The sequence below is a fragment of the Poecilia formosa genome, unplaced genomic scaffold, assembly GCF_000485575.1.
Source record: "Poecilia formosa unplaced genomic scaffold, Poecilia_formosa-5.1.2 Scaffold505, whole genome shotgun sequence".
Lineage (NCBI taxonomy): Eukaryota > Metazoa > Chordata > Actinopteri > Cyprinodontiformes > Poeciliidae > Poecilia > Poecilia formosa.
Genome location: NW_006800444.1, coordinates 40,380 through 59,148, shown reverse-complemented (window position 1 = coordinate 59,148; position 18,769 = coordinate 40,380). Strand labels below are relative to the sequence as shown.

General features: G+C 41.4%; 1 protein-coding gene and 1 long non-coding RNA gene across 3 annotated transcripts in view; one reads left to right on the top strand and one right to left on the bottom strand.

Annotated features, from left to right (window-relative positions):
• Positions 1 to 271: 271 nt before the first annotated feature.
• LOC107834023 (ribonuclease inhibitor-like) lies at positions 272 to 16,556 on the bottom strand. Of its 2 annotated transcripts, XM_016664694.1 has the most exons (3): positions 16,339 to 16,556; positions 671 to 844; positions 272 to 477 (listed from the first exon to the last, which is right to left on the bottom strand). In XM_016664694.1, exons 1-3 carry the CDS (start codon positions 16,551 to 16,553, stop codon positions 300 to 302), a joined length of 567 nt encoding a protein of 188 aa, XP_016520180.1. In that variant the 5' UTR covers positions 16,554 to 16,556; the 3' UTR covers positions 272 to 299. The 2 variants fall into 2 exon arrangements, with proteins under 2 accessions (XP_016520180.1, XP_016520181.1); XM_016664695.1 differs by lacking the exons at positions 272 to 477; positions 671 to 844 and adding an exon at positions 15,330 to 15,585.
• LOC107834024 (uncharacterized) overlaps positions 5,949 to 18,769 on the top strand; it is a 17,553-nt gene continuing 4,732 nt past the window's right edge. The window contains exons 1-2 of the long non-coding RNA XR_001659808.1: positions 5,949 to 5,959; positions 6,511 to 6,516. This is a non-coding gene — a long non-coding RNA (uncharacterized LOC107834024). The remainder of the gene's footprint in view (positions 5,960 to 6,510; positions 6,517 to 18,769) is intronic.

The following is an 18,769-nucleotide window of genomic DNA, read 5'->3' as shown; positions in this document are numbered from 1 at the left end:
AGCCTGCAGTAAATGAAAACCAGCAACGTTTATTGGTGACAGGATGCTACTTGTTGTACATCCCATCACAGTTCCACTCTGGAATTCCCTGAGTTCCTGAGAGCAACCCATTATTTCACAAATATTTGTAAAAACAGTTTACATGTATAGGTGCTTACTTTCATATACATGTGGCCATGGAAATTATTGGAACACCTGATTATGATCATTTGGATGGGTGGTAAATTCTTTGGCAGTATAATGTCTCTCTGTTCACAGCAAGTGGACAGAAATCTGGTTTCACCAGGATTGGTCACATTTTACCTGAGAGTCTCCAGGTTGCAGTTTGGACTCTTCAGTCCAGCAGAGAGAAGCTTCACTCCTGAATCCTGCAGGTTGTTGTTACTCAGGTCCAGTTCTCTGAGACTGGAGGACTGGGAGCTGAGAACTGAGGACAGAGCTTCACAGGTTGTCTCTGAGAGGTTACAGACACTCAGCCTGAGGAGACGGGGAGGAAAATCTGGTATTAAACAATTCATAAAAATGTATCTTTCATTCCAGTCAATTATGTTGTTTTTCAAAAGACTGAAGGAATCTGCAACTAAGTCTGCTAATGAGATCACATTTACATCATCTCTGATGTAGTTTAATGGACAGAAATCTGGTTTCACCAGGATTGGTCACATTTTACCTGAGAGTCTCCAGGTTGCAGTTTGGACTCTTCAGTCCAGCAGAGAGAAGCTTCACTCCTGAATCCTGCAGGTTGTTGTTACTCAGGTCCAGTTCTCTGAGACTGGAGGACTGGGAGCTGAGAACTGAGGACAGAGCTTCACAGCTTCTCTCTGAGAGGTTACAGACACTCAGCCTGAGGAGACAGGGAGGAAAATATGGTATTAAAATGTTAATCAAAATTTATGTCTTTCTTTTCAGTCAACAATGTTCTTCTTGGACTGACTTAAGGAACTGTTTGTTTTTATTTATGTTGCCTTTCGTTGTGAACTGGTTCAGTCTATAGTTGGGCCTCCAGCCATGATGGGCTGAACTAAAGGCAACAAGGAGGCTGGCAGGAGAAATATTAAATTTCTCTATGAACTAAATTAATCCAGTGTCAGTTTTAACAGAATAAATCCAATGGAAGCCTGATAATCAAGGCTAGGCTGAAGAATACCATCAGAGCTGGTTTGAGGGCAAACATCAGATTCAATCAAAGCAGAGAGAATCTCAGATTCCATGCTTTCCATTGTGTTAACTGTTTGTATGCAGAGATTTAATACTAAGCAACAATTGACAAAAGCCATTCTTTTGTACAACAATCAAATTGCTCAATAGTAGGATTGTTCAAAAACTCCCACAAGCTAAACTCCATTTTGTTTGAGAAAAAAAATGGCAAAACTAATGGAGGAGGAAAAAAACCTTTCCAGACACCAAACCTAAAATTAGCAGAAGTGAAATATTGAACAGCGGGAAATTTACCGTAGCTTTTAATGTATGGGCTTTTGAAACACCCCACCAACCTGACATGTGAGGGATTTACCCCTTCCCTAACATGCTGTTTTGTGTACTTTATATATTCTAATTTATTTGGTGTTTGGAGAAAGCAGCTTGATTTATTTACTTGTTTTAATCATCTTCTCCTCTCTTTAAGATCACCTGGTCATGTGTTGCCATGGAAGCGCGCCCATGAGCAGTGCTGACAAGAACCTGGTGTTTTCAATCAGCCTCATTGGGAAAATCCATTTTCTGAGAGGGAGAAGAGATGTATTTTTGATTTTGTTTGGATCCAGATTGGTTTTGTTTCTAGCTTTGTTTGAGTTAATGGTAACTGTGTAAAAAATTTTTTTAGGAATATAGTTTAGTACAAATGTTTGTTCTTTCTTTCTGGAAATGTAAATGTCTCCACCCCTCTAATTAGGCCTGGTGGAAGCCAATCCCTTAAAAACCAGGTGGTTCAGATGAGAGGGAGATTCTCCCTCCTCTTGTTTGACTGCATGACATGCTGTAAAATGGACTGAAGTGTGTGAAGTTGGAGATAAAGAAAAAAAATTGAGAGCGCTAAAACTGTTGGTTCCAGTCTGGTTTTTGATCACAAACTAACATGACACACATATCAAACAATAATCCAGAAGCTACGACAAGCAAAACTGAGCTAAAAAATATCTCAACATTGAATGGTCCTCCAAATATATTTTTAAACATTTCTTTGGAATAGGACGAGCCCCAATAAGTTATGGTCCTTATGTCATCACACAGATCTCACAAAACACAAAGTCCAGACCAGAGAATGTTTTTAACAGAGAGGTTTTATTGGACCCAAGTCTGGACACAAAGTGGTTCTGGAAGTCTTGGCTAAATAAAAGAGTAAGAGACGAAAGAAACCAGGCAGCAGTTGGCCATCAGATTCAGGCTGCTGTTGGGAGCTCACACTGATTATAAAATTAATAATAGTTATCTCTAGTTTATATCACCACATTTATTATTCTATCACTATATTTAAAATCAAAATTACTTAAGGAAATTAAGTGTTGTTTTAACTCATATTAATTCAAGTTCTTCAAAGAGACGTAGTATGTAGAGAGGTGAAAAACAAGTCAATAGTCAGAATAATAAGTAAGAAAATAGGCACCCCAACATAATTTTTATTTTTGTATCTTTAATTTCTCATTGTACCAAGTTCTGTAGTGTCATTTTAGTTAGTCCTATGCAATTCCACACACAACCGCTAGGGGCGCTGCCGCGTTGGTGGCATAGAGAAGATTGAGCACACAAGAAGAATAAATCTTCCGGTTGAATGAGAAGGAAGCTCAACGTGTCTCTCGTCTTTCTCATACCGCAGGTCAGTAAAAATATGGTTTTATACATATATTTTAGTTTTCTTGAAAGAGGTGAAAAGGTTCTTAAATCGAATCTCAACTAATGAGTTGTTCGTTTTGTGATTGGTATTGTGTACGAAAACGGGACTTGTTCTTAAGGCTAATTGGAGCTAATGCTAGCGGACTTATACACGTGTGCGTGAGCTAGCTGAGGAGCTAGCTGAAGGACTGCAGAGTTCATTTGAACTTGTGTTTTGCACTTGAGAAAGTTCTCACTCAAAAGACATTGTTCTGGTTTCTTTATTGTATTTTATGCGATTCTTTTGATGGGTTTGTTGCAAAAACTAGATAAACCATATTTTTAGGACGTATATGAAGGTGAGTACTGAGGCACAGCATTAAAGGAGCATTGTGCCTTTTTCAGTTTTATATTAAGAATAATTTATGTGAGATGTAAAATATTATTGTTCTATTGAAACAATGGACATTGTTAAAAGCTAAGATGCTTAAATGTTAAAATACATTTTATATATTTTTATTTTTGATAGTTAAATACAAAAGGTCTCAGAAAAGAGGACAAGGTTTTGAATTTAAAGCACTAACAACAAAATTAATATGGTTTAGAGAAGTAAAAGCTATTTGTGAATTAATTTTGTCAGTTGATAGAATTCATAATGCTAAATAGAGCATGTTAAAAGAATAGTTGTTTGGTTTAAAGGAATATTACAGCCATTTCTGATGTAATGAAGTTAATGATTCTCTACTGAAGTATGTGATACCTGAAATATGTTGTATATGAAGTGTATTTATAACACATGAAGAATAAATCTTCCGGTTGAATGTTAAGGAAGCTCAACGTGTGTGTCTCATCTTTCCCATACCACAGCATCACACCTTGAGGGAAGATCATTCTATTCATTACACTCAGACATCCAAGGTTTCAGGGTATTAAGTACATGATGATGGCTATTGGCAGGAAATATCTCTTGTAGCACTTGGCATTACAGAGAATTTGAAGAAGCCTCTGACTATTATTTGTATACATTCTAGATCATTTCCTCTCCCTTTTTTTTGAATAGTTATATTCTGTTAATACCGCTCACCATCAGTAAATATCTCAACTTATTCTAAAACAGTGTTTCTTAACCTTTTTTGAGGTACCGAATCCATCAGATTCATATGCGCATTCACTGAACCCTTCTTTTGTGATAAATAAAATTATTTTTTTTCCAAATTCAAGACATATGGGTGACCCAACTAGAGTCTAGTTGGATCACTCCTAGATCACTAAGTCTTCTTAAAAGGTAGAGTCTCTGAGAACAGTTCTTCAAAATATAGTCAGTTGTGACATCACAATGAAATAAAGTATCTTAAGAAAAAAATAAAAAACCTCTGAGAGTAAAGCATGGGTTGATGAAATACACACTTTTTGTTGTATTGATATGTATGCAAGGATGTCTTGTATGCATTTTATATGTGAAAGTCCACGAAGTAAGATGGATCTGAGTTCACACTATTTACTGACCATGCAGTGTTGACTTGGGCATTTAATTGTCCAAAGGCATCCTCTCGTTTGACCCGGTGGGTGCTTCGGCTGCAAGAATACCACTTCAATGTTTGATACAGAAAAGGGTTACATAATTTGGTACCTGACGCACTGTCAAGAGCAGTGCGGAAAACCGACATGATGTAAGTTGCAGCAGTCATGTCCAAATCTGAGTCAGAGTTACCTTCATCATTGGCCGAAATCAAACTGGCACAAGAGAAGGATTCCGCTCTCCTTGACATGGTCCAGACGTCTGCTGATAAAGACCCCAACAGAATAGGGTTCTGTCAAGTACAGGATGTCTGGTACAGAAAGTCCTTTGTCAAGAACCAAGGCAAAAAGTTTCAGCTGGCCGTGCCCAAGTCTATGATAATCCAGTTTCTCGGCTACTTCCATGATCATCCTCTAAGCGGGCACCTAGGGAAATTAAAAACCCTGTTAAGGATACAGGAAGTAGCGTGGTGGCCCTCGGTCAGAAAAGATGTCTGGGCCTACATTAAAGCCTGTGTCACCTGCCAAAAATAAAAACCTGACAATAAAAAGCCTGCAGGGCTCATGCAGCCTACCCCAGTAACCGAAGCATGGGAGAAGATCGGTGTTGACCTGATGGGTCCTCTACCTCGCAGCAAGAATGGAAATAAATACCTGCTGGTAATCATTGACTATTTTACCAAGTGGATAGAGGTGTTTCCTCTCAAAGACAGCAAAGCTCAGAAAATTACCAGCATCTTGAAGAATGACATATTTACCCTCTTTGGTATCATATCATGGCCCTCAGTTTACATTCCATGAGATGGAAAAGTTCTGTCGCACATGGGGGATGATTCAAAAGTTCTGCAGCCAGAAAGTTCATCACCAAGCCAATCTCACTGAAAGGTCAAACCGGACAATAAAGACCATGATAACCTCTTTTGTGGGAGAACACCATTCCAACTGGGACCAATGGATCCAAGAGTTTAGATTTGCCATCAATGCTGCTCAGCATGAGACAACTGGAAGGTCTCCTGCAGAGCTCACTCTGGGTCGGCCACTCAAAGGTCCACTGGAGAGAATCATTGGCTACTCTCCTAGCCCTCAACAGACGCCCTATATACTTCTGGACAGACATAAAGAAATGACTGAACAGGTTAAGCGGAATATAGGGTTGAGCCAAGTCAGACAAGCTAAGTATTATAATGCCCGTAGGTGAAGTGTACAGCTCTTTCCGGGAGACTTAGTCTGGGTTCGGTCTCACCAAAGTTTTCTCCAAAGCTACTGATAAGTTTTCCTCTAAGTTGGCGCCTAAATGGTCAGGTCCAGCAGTAGTGAGGAANCAAACTGCAGTGGATGTAGGAAGGACAGTTGGTGCTGCTGCAGCACAACTCATTTGTCCAAACACAGGAAAAGCTCCAACAGAGAGGAGAAAGGAAATCCCTCAGTAACAACCTGAAGAAACTCACTGAAGCCTAAAAGGACATCAGGAAACTAAGGAAACATTTCTGGAAGCTCAACCTGATTTAATAATCACTATTAAAATACATCCATCCATTTTCTTCCGCTTATCCGGGGTCGGGTCGTGGGGGCAGCAGCTTCAGAAGGGAGGCCCAGACTTCCCTCTCCCCAGCCACTTCTTCCGGCTCCTCCGGTGAAACCCCAAGGCGTTCCCAGGCCAGCTGAGAAACATAGTGCCTCCAGCGTGTCCTGGGTCTTCCCCGGGGCCTCCTCCCGGTGGGACGTGCCCGGAACACCTCACCAGTGAGCTCCAGCGAGAGCTGCACATCACTGCACATTGATGAAGCCAATGGGACCACATCATCCGCAAAAAGCAGAGATGCGATCCTAAGGCCACCAAAACGGATCCCCTCAACATCTTCGCTGCACCTAGAAATTCTGTCCATGAAAGTAATGAACAGAATTGGTGACAAAGGTCAGCCCTGGCGAAAACGAGTCTGATTTACTGCCGGCAGTGTGGACCAGACTCTCACACTGGTCATACAGGGACCTGACAGCCCATATTAAAGAGCCCAGTACCCCATACTACCAGAGAACCACCTACAGGCCTCCCTGAGGGACACGGTCAAATGCCTTCTCCAAGTCCACAAAACACATGTAGACTGGTTGGGCGAATTCCCATGTACCCTCCGAGCTGGTCCAGTGTTCCACGACCAGGACGAAAACCACACTGCTCTTCCTGAGTCCGAGGTTTGACTATCCGACGGACCCTCCTCTCCAGGACCCCTGAATAGACCTTACCAGGGAGGCTTAAGAGTGTGACACCCCTGTTATTGGAGCACACCCTCCGGTCCCCCTTTTTAAACAGCGGGACCACCACCCCAGTCTGCCAGTCCAGAGGAACTGCCCCCAATGTCCATGCGATATTGCAGAGGCACATCAGCCAACACAACCCTACAACATCCAGAGCCTTAAGAAACCCAGGCTAGATCTCATCCACCCCCGGGGCCCTGCCACCGAGGAGCTTCTTAACCACTTCGGCGACCTCAGAGTCCCCAGAGTCAGCTTCCTCAGTGGCAGGTATGTTGGTGGGATTGAGCAGGTCTTCAAAGTATTCTGCCTACCAGTCTACTATGTCCCGAGTCGAGGTCAGCAGCATACCATCCCCACTATAAACAGTGTTGGTGCTGTACTGCTTCCCCCTCCTAAGACGCCAAATGGTGGACCAGAATCGCCTCAAAGCCATGTGGAAGTCTTTCTCCATGGCCTCTCCAAATTCCTCCCATGCCCGAGTTTTGCCTCAGCAACCACCTGAGCTGCATGCTGCTTTGCCTGCTGGTACCCATCAGCTGCTTCTGGAGTCCCACAGGCCAAAAAGGCCCAATAGGACTCCTTTTTCAGCTTGACAGAATCTCTCACTGAAGGTGTCCACCAACGGGTTCGAGGGTTGCTGCCACGACAGGCACCAACAACCTTGTGGCTGCAGCTCCGATAAGATGCCTCAGCAATAGAGGCATGGAAAATGGTCCACTCAGACTCAATATCCCCCACATCCCCCAGAACATGTTTGAAGTTCTGCCGGAGATGGGAGTTAAAGCTCCGTCTCACAGCGGACTCCACCAGATGTTTCCAACAGACCCTCACAACACGTTTGGGCCTGCCAGGTCTGACCAACATCCTCCCCCACCACCGGAGTGGACAGCTTCACACCTCTCTTCACCCAAGTGTCCCAGACATATGGCTGCAGATTCGATGATACGATGACAAAGACGATCATCAAACTGCGGCCTAGGGTGTCCTGGTGCCAAGTGCACATATGGACACCCTTATGCCTGAACATGGTGTTCATTATGGACAATCCGTGACGAGCTCAGAAGTCCAACAACATAACACCACTTGAGTTCCGATCGGGGGGGCCGTTCCTTCCGACCACACCCCTCCAGGTCTCACTGTCATTGCCCATGTGAGCGCTGAAGTCCCCTAGTAGAACAAGGGAGTCTCCAGGAGGGGCACTCTCCAGTACCCCCTCTAAAGACTCCAAAAAGGGTGGCTAATCTGAACTGTTGTTCGGCCCATAAGCACAAACAACAGTCTGAACACGTCCCCCCCCCCTGTAGGCGGAGGGACGCTACCCTCTCGTTCACTGGGATAAACCCCAACGTACAGGCACCGAGATGGGGGCAACAAGAATGCCCACTCCTGCCCAGCGCCTCTCAGCGTGGGCAACTCCAAAGTGGAAGTATGTCCAGCCTGTCTCAAGGAGACTGGTTCCAGGACCAGAGCCGTGCGTCAAGGCGAGACCGACTATTTCTAGCCAGGACCTCTCAGCCTCACACACTAGCTCCGGCTCCTTCCCCACCAGAGGGGTGACATTCCACATGTCACCTGTCTGCCTTGGGTGACCCTGCCAGGGTCATAAAGCCCCAGACAGCATAGCTCCTAGGATAATTTTGACACTCAGACCCCTGTACCAGAATAAGGTGGCAGCCCAAGGAGAGGCATTAAAATCCAATCAATCTAAACTCTGATCAACACCTGGATACCTGCTCCATCCACACTCCCACACACAGATGAAGGAATGAAACACTAAACAACCTGCTGCTGAAAACCTGCTGTGGCCTCACTGGAATATCCAGAAATACAAACATTAAAAAGGAGAAGCTGCATCACATTCAACAAAGAGTTCAACAAGAACCAAACATTTGATCTCTGAGCTNTTTGAATGCATTTTATTTGTGAAAGTCCACGAAGTAAAAAAATATAGTAAAATACTTTTACCGGAACTGATAAAAGGAACAAGGGACACTGGATTAGACAGAGAAATGGGTGTGGCAGCACGCTGGAAAAGGACGCCGAGCGACGGACCGGGGAGCTCGAAAGATTAGCCCGGAGATACCTGATTGTTGGAGTAAATGCGTTGCCAGATCAACTGCTGAAGGAATCAAAAGTCTTCTGGAGGCAAGATAAAGCCACACGGGGCGAGGACCGGACAGGATGCGCTCACATTCCAGGCCTGACAAAGGGAACCGCCCGGATCCACAGACGCCGTCCCGGTGAGACCCTTCCATGTTTTGTTTTTTTTATTGTTTTTTTTGTGTGCACAAAGACTGATACATTTTTTGGGCCCCAACGTTGTTTTTTTGCGTGGACGGAACTTTACTTTTGATCGCCTAATTATGGACTTTTCGATGGACTATTATTATTGATGAAATATTTTTTTGTTTTGATTCATAGGCTGGGCTGTAGATTTGAATGTGGGGTTGTTTAATTGTAAAAAATTTGAGAGTGACTGATATAATACCATGATTCCAGGAAACAGATGAATGTTTATTAAACGTAGCGGGCAACTCTTAGCCGCATCAGTGAGCTGACGTGTACTATCCTTCTTTCCATTTCAATCAAATAATTTTTCTAGCTTTGATTAGGGAAAGCAGCGATCATACTTATTTCTAAATTTGTATAAAAAACAAGTCAAAGAACTCTCTTGGGCGTGTACATTTCAAGTTTATACAAAGATTTGTTACAAGTGTTTTCAGCAAAGTTGAGCTGACTGACCAGGAACGACCCAAGGTATTTAAAATTTGCCACAGTTTCAACAGGTTGGCCAACGAGAGAAACTGGAACCACTTTAAGGTCTTGTTTAGGTCATTTAATCAGCTCTACATTCTTAAGAGAATGAAAAATTAATTCTAAGACTTTGTGGTATTCTGATTTAGTAGTGTAATTATATTAATTGTGTTACCACCCCACGCCACTAGAAGCAGTAGCAAGCCCGATAAGATACAACTATGGAGCAGATTTAGAAGTACACCGAAGGCTACAGAATTTGATAAAAACTGTGAGCTTTGCTGAAGTAATTAAAGACAAGTTCAAATCCATGCTGAGAGTGGAGCTCCTTGGCTAAGCAATGTAACGTGATCCTCTGCAGCAAGTGATGGCAAAGCGGGGCGTCATCACAACTTTACACAGGTGTGTCTTTACCTCCGCGGCAGAGGCTCTGCCGAACCCCTGAGACCGACTCATCGAACCCCTGGGGTTCGATAGAAGAAGAAGAACCACTGGTCTAAAATAAACATTTGCTCAGCCATATCTCTTCAATTCCAATTATATCTGCTTTATGATTTTATTTATATGTATATGTTAACTTCCTGTCCATCAGCCAATCAGCTCCTTCTATTTTCTCAGTAGACCAATCAGTGGAAGCCCCGCCCAGCCCATGATGCTCCTGGTTTGTGAAGACAGAGAGACAAACTGAACTCTCTTAGGAAACAGTTTCAAATAGAATTTCTCTCTCCAACCTCTTGGTTCCACATGGAGCTATATTTGGCCCCCTGCTGCTCCGACTACCATTATGGTACCAGTAGATGGGTTGGTTTCCCAGGTTCTATCAGCATCATGTGAAAGATTCCTACAGTCTTTATGGGATGGCAGTTTGAAAGTTATGCAGTCAAAGTTAACAAGCAATAATTTTAGTTATTTAGCCTGTCATAATAGAAAAAAACAGGGTTCAGAATATCAAGTCATATTTTACCACGTTATTCATTCATTTATAAATGTCATAGCTACAAACTAAATGTTTAATTATCAAACTAAATATTTCTCTTCAAACTAAATGTTTCCCNCCTTTCAGCACTTCCTCTACCAACCAGCACCACCAGGTGGCGCTGCACACATTTACAATCAGACCAAGAAGAAGAAGCAGGGGTGCAACTACATATTTTTGAGGTGTATGCAAACATGTTATCGGCGACCCGCCGCATCCCCTCCCCCAATGACAATAACTTGTACAACTCATCTTTAATTAAAGTATCAATAATAATAAATGTACATATATGTGAATAAATTGCTGCCTACAGGGCAATTAAAAAAACAATGAAACAAAAAACAGGGCAATAGTTCATCATTTAATATGTAAGTGAGCCAAAGAGCCACTTCTGTTAGCCTGTGTCTAGAACTGCCTATGGGCTGCAGGTCTGAGGCATTTTGTTAGCAAGTTTTCTATCTTTTTTATAGCTTGATAGGAAGCCTGATCCTATCAGATCCTATTAATCCTGATCCTATCAGATCCTATTAGTAAAATGTGATTAAAAATCTGATTGAAAATCGATTTATTTACTGCATGTTTATGTCTGTTCAGACTCAGATGGAACGGCACTGAAAGCAGCCCTTTAAACCATTCAGACTACAAACACAACAGAGACACAAGCAGATGACTTATTACCCCGCGATAATAACTCAATAGTCCATGGAAAAACCTCATAAGCTTGTATTAAAGTAGAAAGTACGGCGGCCACCGTAAGAAAGGCTTACAGTATCAATTATGCCGCATGAACTGATCAGTAGATTATTGCGAGGGAACGCAAAAGTTTTGCGAGGGAACGCAAAAGAAAAAAAAAATCCCCATGTCCCCTGGAGGGGTCCGTACTTTATAAAAGATAACATTTTTAATCCGTGTATGGTTCGTTCTTTGGTTTTTTCATTTCAAAATAAAATAGGAAAAACAAAACTAGCATGCCTTTTGTTTTTTCGATTTTAAAACGAAATTAGAAAAACGGCAATTGCAAAAATAAAAAATAAAACGACCTGTTAATTTCACTTGTCATTATTTCATTATTGACAAGCGATCTTACGCGGAAGTTCTCTGTCCGGCTTACACAGGGACCGTATCACACACATTATACTGTAGTCTTTTTTTGCCAGCCACAAGTCAGTTCAAATAATGTTCCTGTGAGAAACAAATAATATCAGACATTGGTCACTTGCGGCTGGCATAAAATACTACAGTATATAGCCTGAAACGAACAACTGTGTCTCCCTGCAGCCTGCATAGTTCTCTCTGCCTCTGTTTTTTTACACTCCTCCAAAGAGGCATGTAATTAATTTGATCACGATACCTTCTCACAGATAGCCTTTAACTCCGACTTTGTTTTGTATATGAAGCTAATGGCTGCTAAATTCAGCTTCCCATTCAGTAAATATCTAAAGGGCTAGTCCGTCCAATTTTATTTATTTTTTTTACCAACCTTTAATCTGCTCTGGTTGAAAAAGACGCTCAAACCGCGACTAAAACATTCTGTCAGTCATTCAAACTGTTTAGTTTTAGTTTTTCCTTTCTGAAAGCATTAGCATCCCAATTATAATCCGGTGTGTCATGAACAAGCATGCAAAAAAGATTATCCAAAATATACAATATCTTGGACAAATATTGTATATTAATCCAAAATAAATATACAATATATTGTATATACAAAAAATTCTCCACCCCTAATAGCAGGGTCTATGGGGTGTAGACACCTGCCAATATTCATTGTCAGTTGAATCAAGCCACTTAGATACCATCTGTACCAGCTGAGATACATCGTCCCTCCAGCGTGTCCTGTTTATTATAACTTATTAGACTCAACTGACTAAACATAATGAACAACTATTGAGTTGACACTTTTTGTTGTTTCTTAGCTCTGGATTTATAAGCAAGAAACATTAAAATAATTATTTAATATTTAATTTGTATCAACCTGGATGTAGTGAGAGCTTTAAACTCAAATCTTACAAAATAAACAGAAAAAAGGTGTCATAAAAATGCATTTATTACAATAACATATGCAGATATTCAGCCAATGTTTGGGGAATCATGAAAAAATATTCCTATAATTTATGTATATAAAAGATAAGGAGACAGTGAGGAAGACGATGTCAGGAGGAGGAAGAGGATCACTGGGAGATTCTGGGAAGCTGCATCCAAACCTGGAGCTGAGGCCTCTCCTCCTAAGAGCCGCCTGTATGAAACAACAAAAAATAAATATTAAAAAAAGTTCACATTGCACATAAGAAGCCAATTGAAGGGAAGAATATATTTCACTCACACACAAATAATATGAATTTGCAAACTACAAAAAGGTCAGAGGAAACGAATATTAGTAACTGGTACTGGATGATGTCGATGTTTAGAAGATACTAACATCTTCAGAAATGTTGAACTCTCCAGAGAGAAATATTATATTTTGACAGATGTATCAAACAGTATATATGCAAACACATTAAACTCTTCATGTCACACTTTGAGACGATATAATCAGATATCAAGCAGCAGAATACGACAAGGTGACTTGCCCAGACTGCGGTTAGCGGGGTAAACACCTCCACCTGCCCGCTGAGCCTGGAGCCGCCTGGCCCCGTTAGCGGAGCTACGCTACTCCGAAAACTCCGGAGTATATTTCAAACTGCACATAACTAAGTGTGTAATTTAAGCTATAAGGGCTACTTTCTAGCCTAAAAACATCTTAAACAACTTTTTGTGACAAATTAATAGTGTACTTACCTCTGTTTGTCGCTGCTGGTGGCACAGTGCAATAGTGGCCATCTTGCTGGTCCAGAGACGAGATGGGTATGGCTGCAGTGGAAAGCCACTCCCCGGTGCTCTGGCCTTTCAAAATAAAAAACTTAATAAAAACTCAGGCTAACCATTCTTCTCGGTGACCAGGTGTCCGGTATTATTTGTTTCTCACAGGAGCAAACTGACTTGCGGCTGGCAGGAAATACTACAGTATAAAGCCTGAAATGAACAAGCTTGTCTCCCTGCAGCTGTGTGTGATACGGCCCTTGAGTAAGCCGGACAGAGAGAACTTCCGGGACAGACCTCTTGCCGACACATTTTTTAATTATGGAATAAATTGCGTCCTGTATTGGTTCAATACGGGTGGAGACAACAGCCACCTGTCATTTTAGGCTAGCTTGAGCTAACCTGAATATTTACAAACCCTCCTGTTGATGCACTGACATTACTTAACTACTTTCAGCCACTTTGAAAAGCTTTTCTTTGTCTCTCCATCCCTGCCCCTCTTCCGTTTTCTGTTTTTTGGCCCGGAGTTTTTTCTGCCACCCCATCTTTAGCTCCCTGTTGTCAGTGCACTACTACAATTCAAATTTAAAAGAAAAAAAAATGCACCTCAGCTCGTTCTCGAAGGGACGCCCTAGCTACCTCTATGGGAGGGGAGGGGTGCCTAATCAGTGTTATTGATCTTTTCATACACAAACAGCTGTTAAATGCTGACTAGAAAAAAAATTCCCCACATCATTTTTGCGCCCCCTCTAGTGCAGCACTAGTGCAGGTATGCAGGTACCTCTAGTGCAGGTACCCACTTTTTGCGCCACTGAGAAGAAGCAGCATCCTGAATCCAGCAGCTGCAGTAATGGCTTGTGAAAGCAATTCTCCCTTCACTGCAGAAGTTCTGGATGTGCTGATCTTGTCTTTTTATCTTTATCAGTAAATTTATCAGAACTTTGGATTTGAACAAGTTCCTGCTCTCATTTCTACTTTTTCCTCATCATTCACTGGATTTCTTCCCTCCTTCTGGAAAACAAGGGATTTAATTTCTTTCCTGATTCCATTTATATTTTTGATTATTTTCCAGATGTCGCCCCCTGGTGGAGGTGAAAATAGCAGATAGAACTAGTATACTTTTGAATTTCCATTTTTTCCTAATGAATGTTTCTTTATATTTGTTGCTTCATGTGTAATATATTTTAACTCAACTTTATCATATTTGTGAGTTTTGCTTAATATCCAAAGTTAGTTATTCCTCTATCTGAGAACTTTTAAACATCCATCTGACCAACATGGAGCTCATTTTCTCATCTTTGCTTCTTGGGGCTGATTGGTCAGCAGCGCCATCCAACATTGTCTTAAAGTCCTTTCTATCCTCCATAGATCATCATGGAAATCTAACTGCTGAACTCCTCCGACTCTTTGAGTGATGTGACAGTTTGAAGATGAATCTGAATATTTCCATTAATATATTCACATTTAATATCTCTATTAAATCCATCCCACTCTTTCATTTTCCTCGTGAGCCGTTCTTAGTCAGAATATTCCAGAAAACTGGGTAATGATCTCTGCCTCCAGTTGAGGCGTCTAATAAATCTCAATTCACAATCAGCTGAAATCTTCCTGAAAAATCAAGGACTGATCCATTTCCTGGATCAACATCTGTTCTTTTTCTCTTAAACCATCCAAACATCATCAGTTCTTACCCTCTAAATATTCTTCTGCTCTTTGTTCACTTACATGTTTTCTGTTTTCATCCCATTGTATTCTGCATTGGGATTATCTAGACATTTAATCTTTAATAATTTATTGTAATCGAATTTATGTAATTATGTTTAGTTAATTTCAGCTCATTTATTATTGCATGTATAATTACATATCAGTTCTTCTGAACATAAATGATCTTTTCTAGATGTTGCACATCTTGCTGTCACTGAAACATTTCTACTTATTATAAAATCTACATTTGTTCTCAGTCATAACTTTTCAATACAAATATTATCTGCTTCACTAGCTCTGACTACCATGTCATTGTGGTTCCAGTAGATGGGTTGGTTTCCCAGGTTCACTCAGCACCATGTGAAAATAGGCTGTGGTTTGCAAAGTTACACACAGACTCAAAATGAACAGAAATATCTTGAATTATTTAGCCTGTCATAGGAGACAAAGAGGGTTCAAAATGTTATCAATTAATTTATATATGCCATGGTTGCAAACTAAATATTTAGCTCCCAACTAAACATTTCCCATCAGACTAAAGACGTTTCTCCTCTTCCTCCTCTATCAGACCTTCTCTGCTCCTGCAGCAGGTTCCTCCATACCTGAGAGCTTCCAATCTCCAGTCTGGATCCTTCAGTCCAGCCGACAGCAGCTTCACTCCTGAGTCTCCTGGATGATTGTAGCTCAGGTCCAACTCTTTCAGATGGGAGGGGTTAAAGGTCAGAGCTGAGGCCAGAGAAGCACAGCCTTCCTCTGAGACCAAACAGCCTGATAAGCTGCAGACACACAATTCATCACATGATGAGAACATTGAGGTAGAGCCCAAGGTCTGAACTGGACATTTTTATGTGAGGAACAATAATGCTGTATATTCAATAAAAACAGCATAATCAGTTTGAAAGAAATGTGCAACTGAGTAGAGCAATTTATCATAATAAGATGTGTTTATTTGTATGTTCAAGCAGCAATACACTATTTAAAAGGAACTTACAAAGACTGAATATAGCAGCCAGGATGTAAATAATTATTGAGTTTGTTGGGAGCAGTTCTGGTTAGAAAGTTTAACAACTCCTGGGAGGAAGGATCTGTAATAAAGCTCATTTGTGCGTCTAGGATGCAGCAATCTGTCAAGTATCCAGAGTTACTGTATCAATGGCAGCCTGACCACTGCCTTTCTAAATATCTCTCTTCTTCGTTCTCTCAGCCTGCAGTAAATGAAAACCAGCAACGTTTATGAGTAGAGACTCGTTAGCCCATTGATAGTGTTGGATGCCACTTGTTGCTCATCCTATCACAGATCCATGCTGGAATTCATTGAGTTACTGAGAGCGACTCATTCTTTCACAAATGTCTGTAAAAACTGACTGCATGCCTAGTGCTTACTTTCATCAACCTGTGACCATGGAAGTTATTGGAACACTTGGTTCTAATCATTTGGATGGTGGTCAAATACTTCTGGCAGTATAGTGTATCTCTGTTAGCAGCTAGTGAACAGAAATCTGGTTTCACCAGGATGGGTCACATTTTACCTGAGAGTCTCCAGGTTGCAGTTTGGACTCTTCAGTCCAGCAGAGAGAAGCTTCACTCCTGAATCCTGCAGGTTGTTGTTACTCAGGTCCAGTTCTCTGAGACTGGAGGACTGGGAGCTGAGAACTGAGGACAGAGCTTCACAGCTTCTCTCTGAGAGGTTACAGCCACTCAGTCTGAGGAGACAGGGGGGAAAATCTGGTATTAAACAATTCATCAAAGTTCAAACTTTTCCCAATCAACAATGTTTTTCTTAGATAAAGAAGAAACTATCTTATGTTGCATATGCTTCTAAGTTTGGTGTGAACTGTTTCATTTTATAGTTGGACTTCCAGTCTTAAAGGACAGAACTACATGCAACAAGGAGATCGAAAAGAGAATTATAAAATTCCAGAATTAATTAAATTAATCCAGTTTCAATTTTAACATAAAGGCGAGGAGTTTTGCTGCTTGAATATGTGGCTTTATGTTCAGCTGCTGAAGGAAGTGTGTTTCTCTTTGTGTGTACTCCCACCACTGGGACACTGAAGAGACAATGCACCAATATACAGGTCCTCAAAAAATTAGCATATTGTGATGAAGTTCATTACTTTCTATAATGTAATGATAAAAATTAAACTGTCGTATATTTTAGATTCATTGCACACCAACTGAAATATTTCAGGTCTTTTATTGTTTTAATACTGATGATTTTGGCATACAGTTCATGAAAACCCAAAATTCCTGTCTCAAAAAATTAGCATATTTCATCCGACCAATAAAAGAAATGTGTTTTAATACCGAAAAAGTCATCCTTCAAATAATTATGTTCAGTTATGCACTCAATACTTGGTCAGGAATCCTTTTGCAGCCTTCAATGCAGCATGGAGGCCATCAGCCTGTGGCTCTGCTGAGGTATTATGGAGCCCAGGATGCTCCGATAGCGGCTTTAAGCTCATCCAGAGTTTTGGGTCTCCCAACTTTCTCTTCACAATGTCCCACAGATTCTCTCTGGGGTTCAGGTCAGGAGAGTTGGCAGGCCAACAGTAACACCATGGTCAGTAATACCAGTGGTTTTGGCTCTGTGAGCTGAAGGTGGTGCTGAAAAATGAAATTTTCATCTCCATAAAACTTTTCAGCAGATGGAAGCATGAAGTGCTCCAAAATCTCCTGATAGCTGCTGCATTGATCCTGCCCTTGATAAAACACAGTGGACCAACACCAGCAGCTGACATGGCTCCCCAGACCATCACTGACTGTGGGTACTTGACACTGGACTTCTGGCATTTTGGCATTTCCTTCTCCCCAGTCTTCCTCCAGACCAGTGGTTCTTAACCTGGGTTCAATCGAACCCCAGAGGTTCGATGAGTCGGTCTCAGGGGTTCGGCGGAGCCTCTGCCACGGAGGTAAAGAGACACTTGTGTAAAGTCGTGATGACGCCCTGCTTTGCCATCACTTGCTGCAGAGGATCACGTTGCATTGCTGAGCCAATCAGAGCTGGGGAGGAGCACTGATTGAAGGAGCTCCACTCTCAGCATGGATTTGAACTCACTTTAATTACTTCAGCAAAGCTCACAGTTTTTAATTCTGTAGCTTTCAGTGTACTTCTAAATCTGCTCCTGTGTCGCATCTTTTCGGGGTTGCTACTGCCTCTAGTGGCGTGGGTGTGGTAACACAACTAATATAATTACATTACTAAATCAGAATACCTCAAAGTCTTTACTATTTATTATTAATTTGTTATTATCTTAAGAATGTAGAGCTAATTAAATTATCTAAACAAGACCTTAAAGTGGTTCCAGTTTCTCTCGATGGCCAACCTGTTGAAACTGTGACAAATTTTAAATACCTTGTATTGGAGCCAAATATGTGTATTTTTGGTTTTTGGTCACTAGATGGGGCTGTTGGCTCCAATATATAAATCAAGAGGTGAGAGGTAGCCGTCAGGTGTTGAACTCGGAAGGGCATAAAAGTTTTTGACCACTGTGGCGGAGTCATTATTAACACTGTTGCCGTGTACTATGGAATAAATGAATTTTGTTTATTTGACTGGAACAAGTGTGGAGTTTGGACTACAAGAAGATCGGGATTGATATTACACGCAATCAACAGGTACAATGTTAGCCGCTCAGTGCGTCATAACAAAGCAGCAACGGGTCAAAGCTTAAACTAGTGCAGTGTTGAACTGCACTAATTCAACACTAGTGGACGACCTCAACTTTGCTGATTGATGCTTTTCTCAGCTCAACTTTGCTGAAAGCACTGACTATATTTTTAAGAACTGTTCTCAGAGACTCTACCTTTTAAGAAGACTTATTTATCTTGGGTCTAGTTGGTGACCCAACTAGCCTCTAGTTGGGTCACCCCTATGTCTTGAATTTGGGGGAAAAACAATCATATTTTATTTATCACTACAGAAGGGTTCAGTGAATGCGCATATGAAACTGGTGGGTT

Excerpts from the sequence above, each read along its gene's own strand:
- LOC107834023 (XM_016664694.1), bottom strand. The coding sequence starts at position 16,553 with ATGAATTGTTTAATACCAGATTTTCCCCCCTGTCTCCTCAGACTGAGT. Across the intron at positions 845-16,338 it reads TGCAACCTGGAGACTCTCAG|GCTGAGTGTCTGTAACCTCT; the intron begins GTAAAATGTGAC and ends CTGTCTCCTCAG. Across the intron at positions 478-670 it reads TGCAACCTGGAGACTCTCAG|GCTGAGTGTCTGTAACCTCT; the intron begins GTAAAATGTGAC and ends CCGTCTCCTCAG.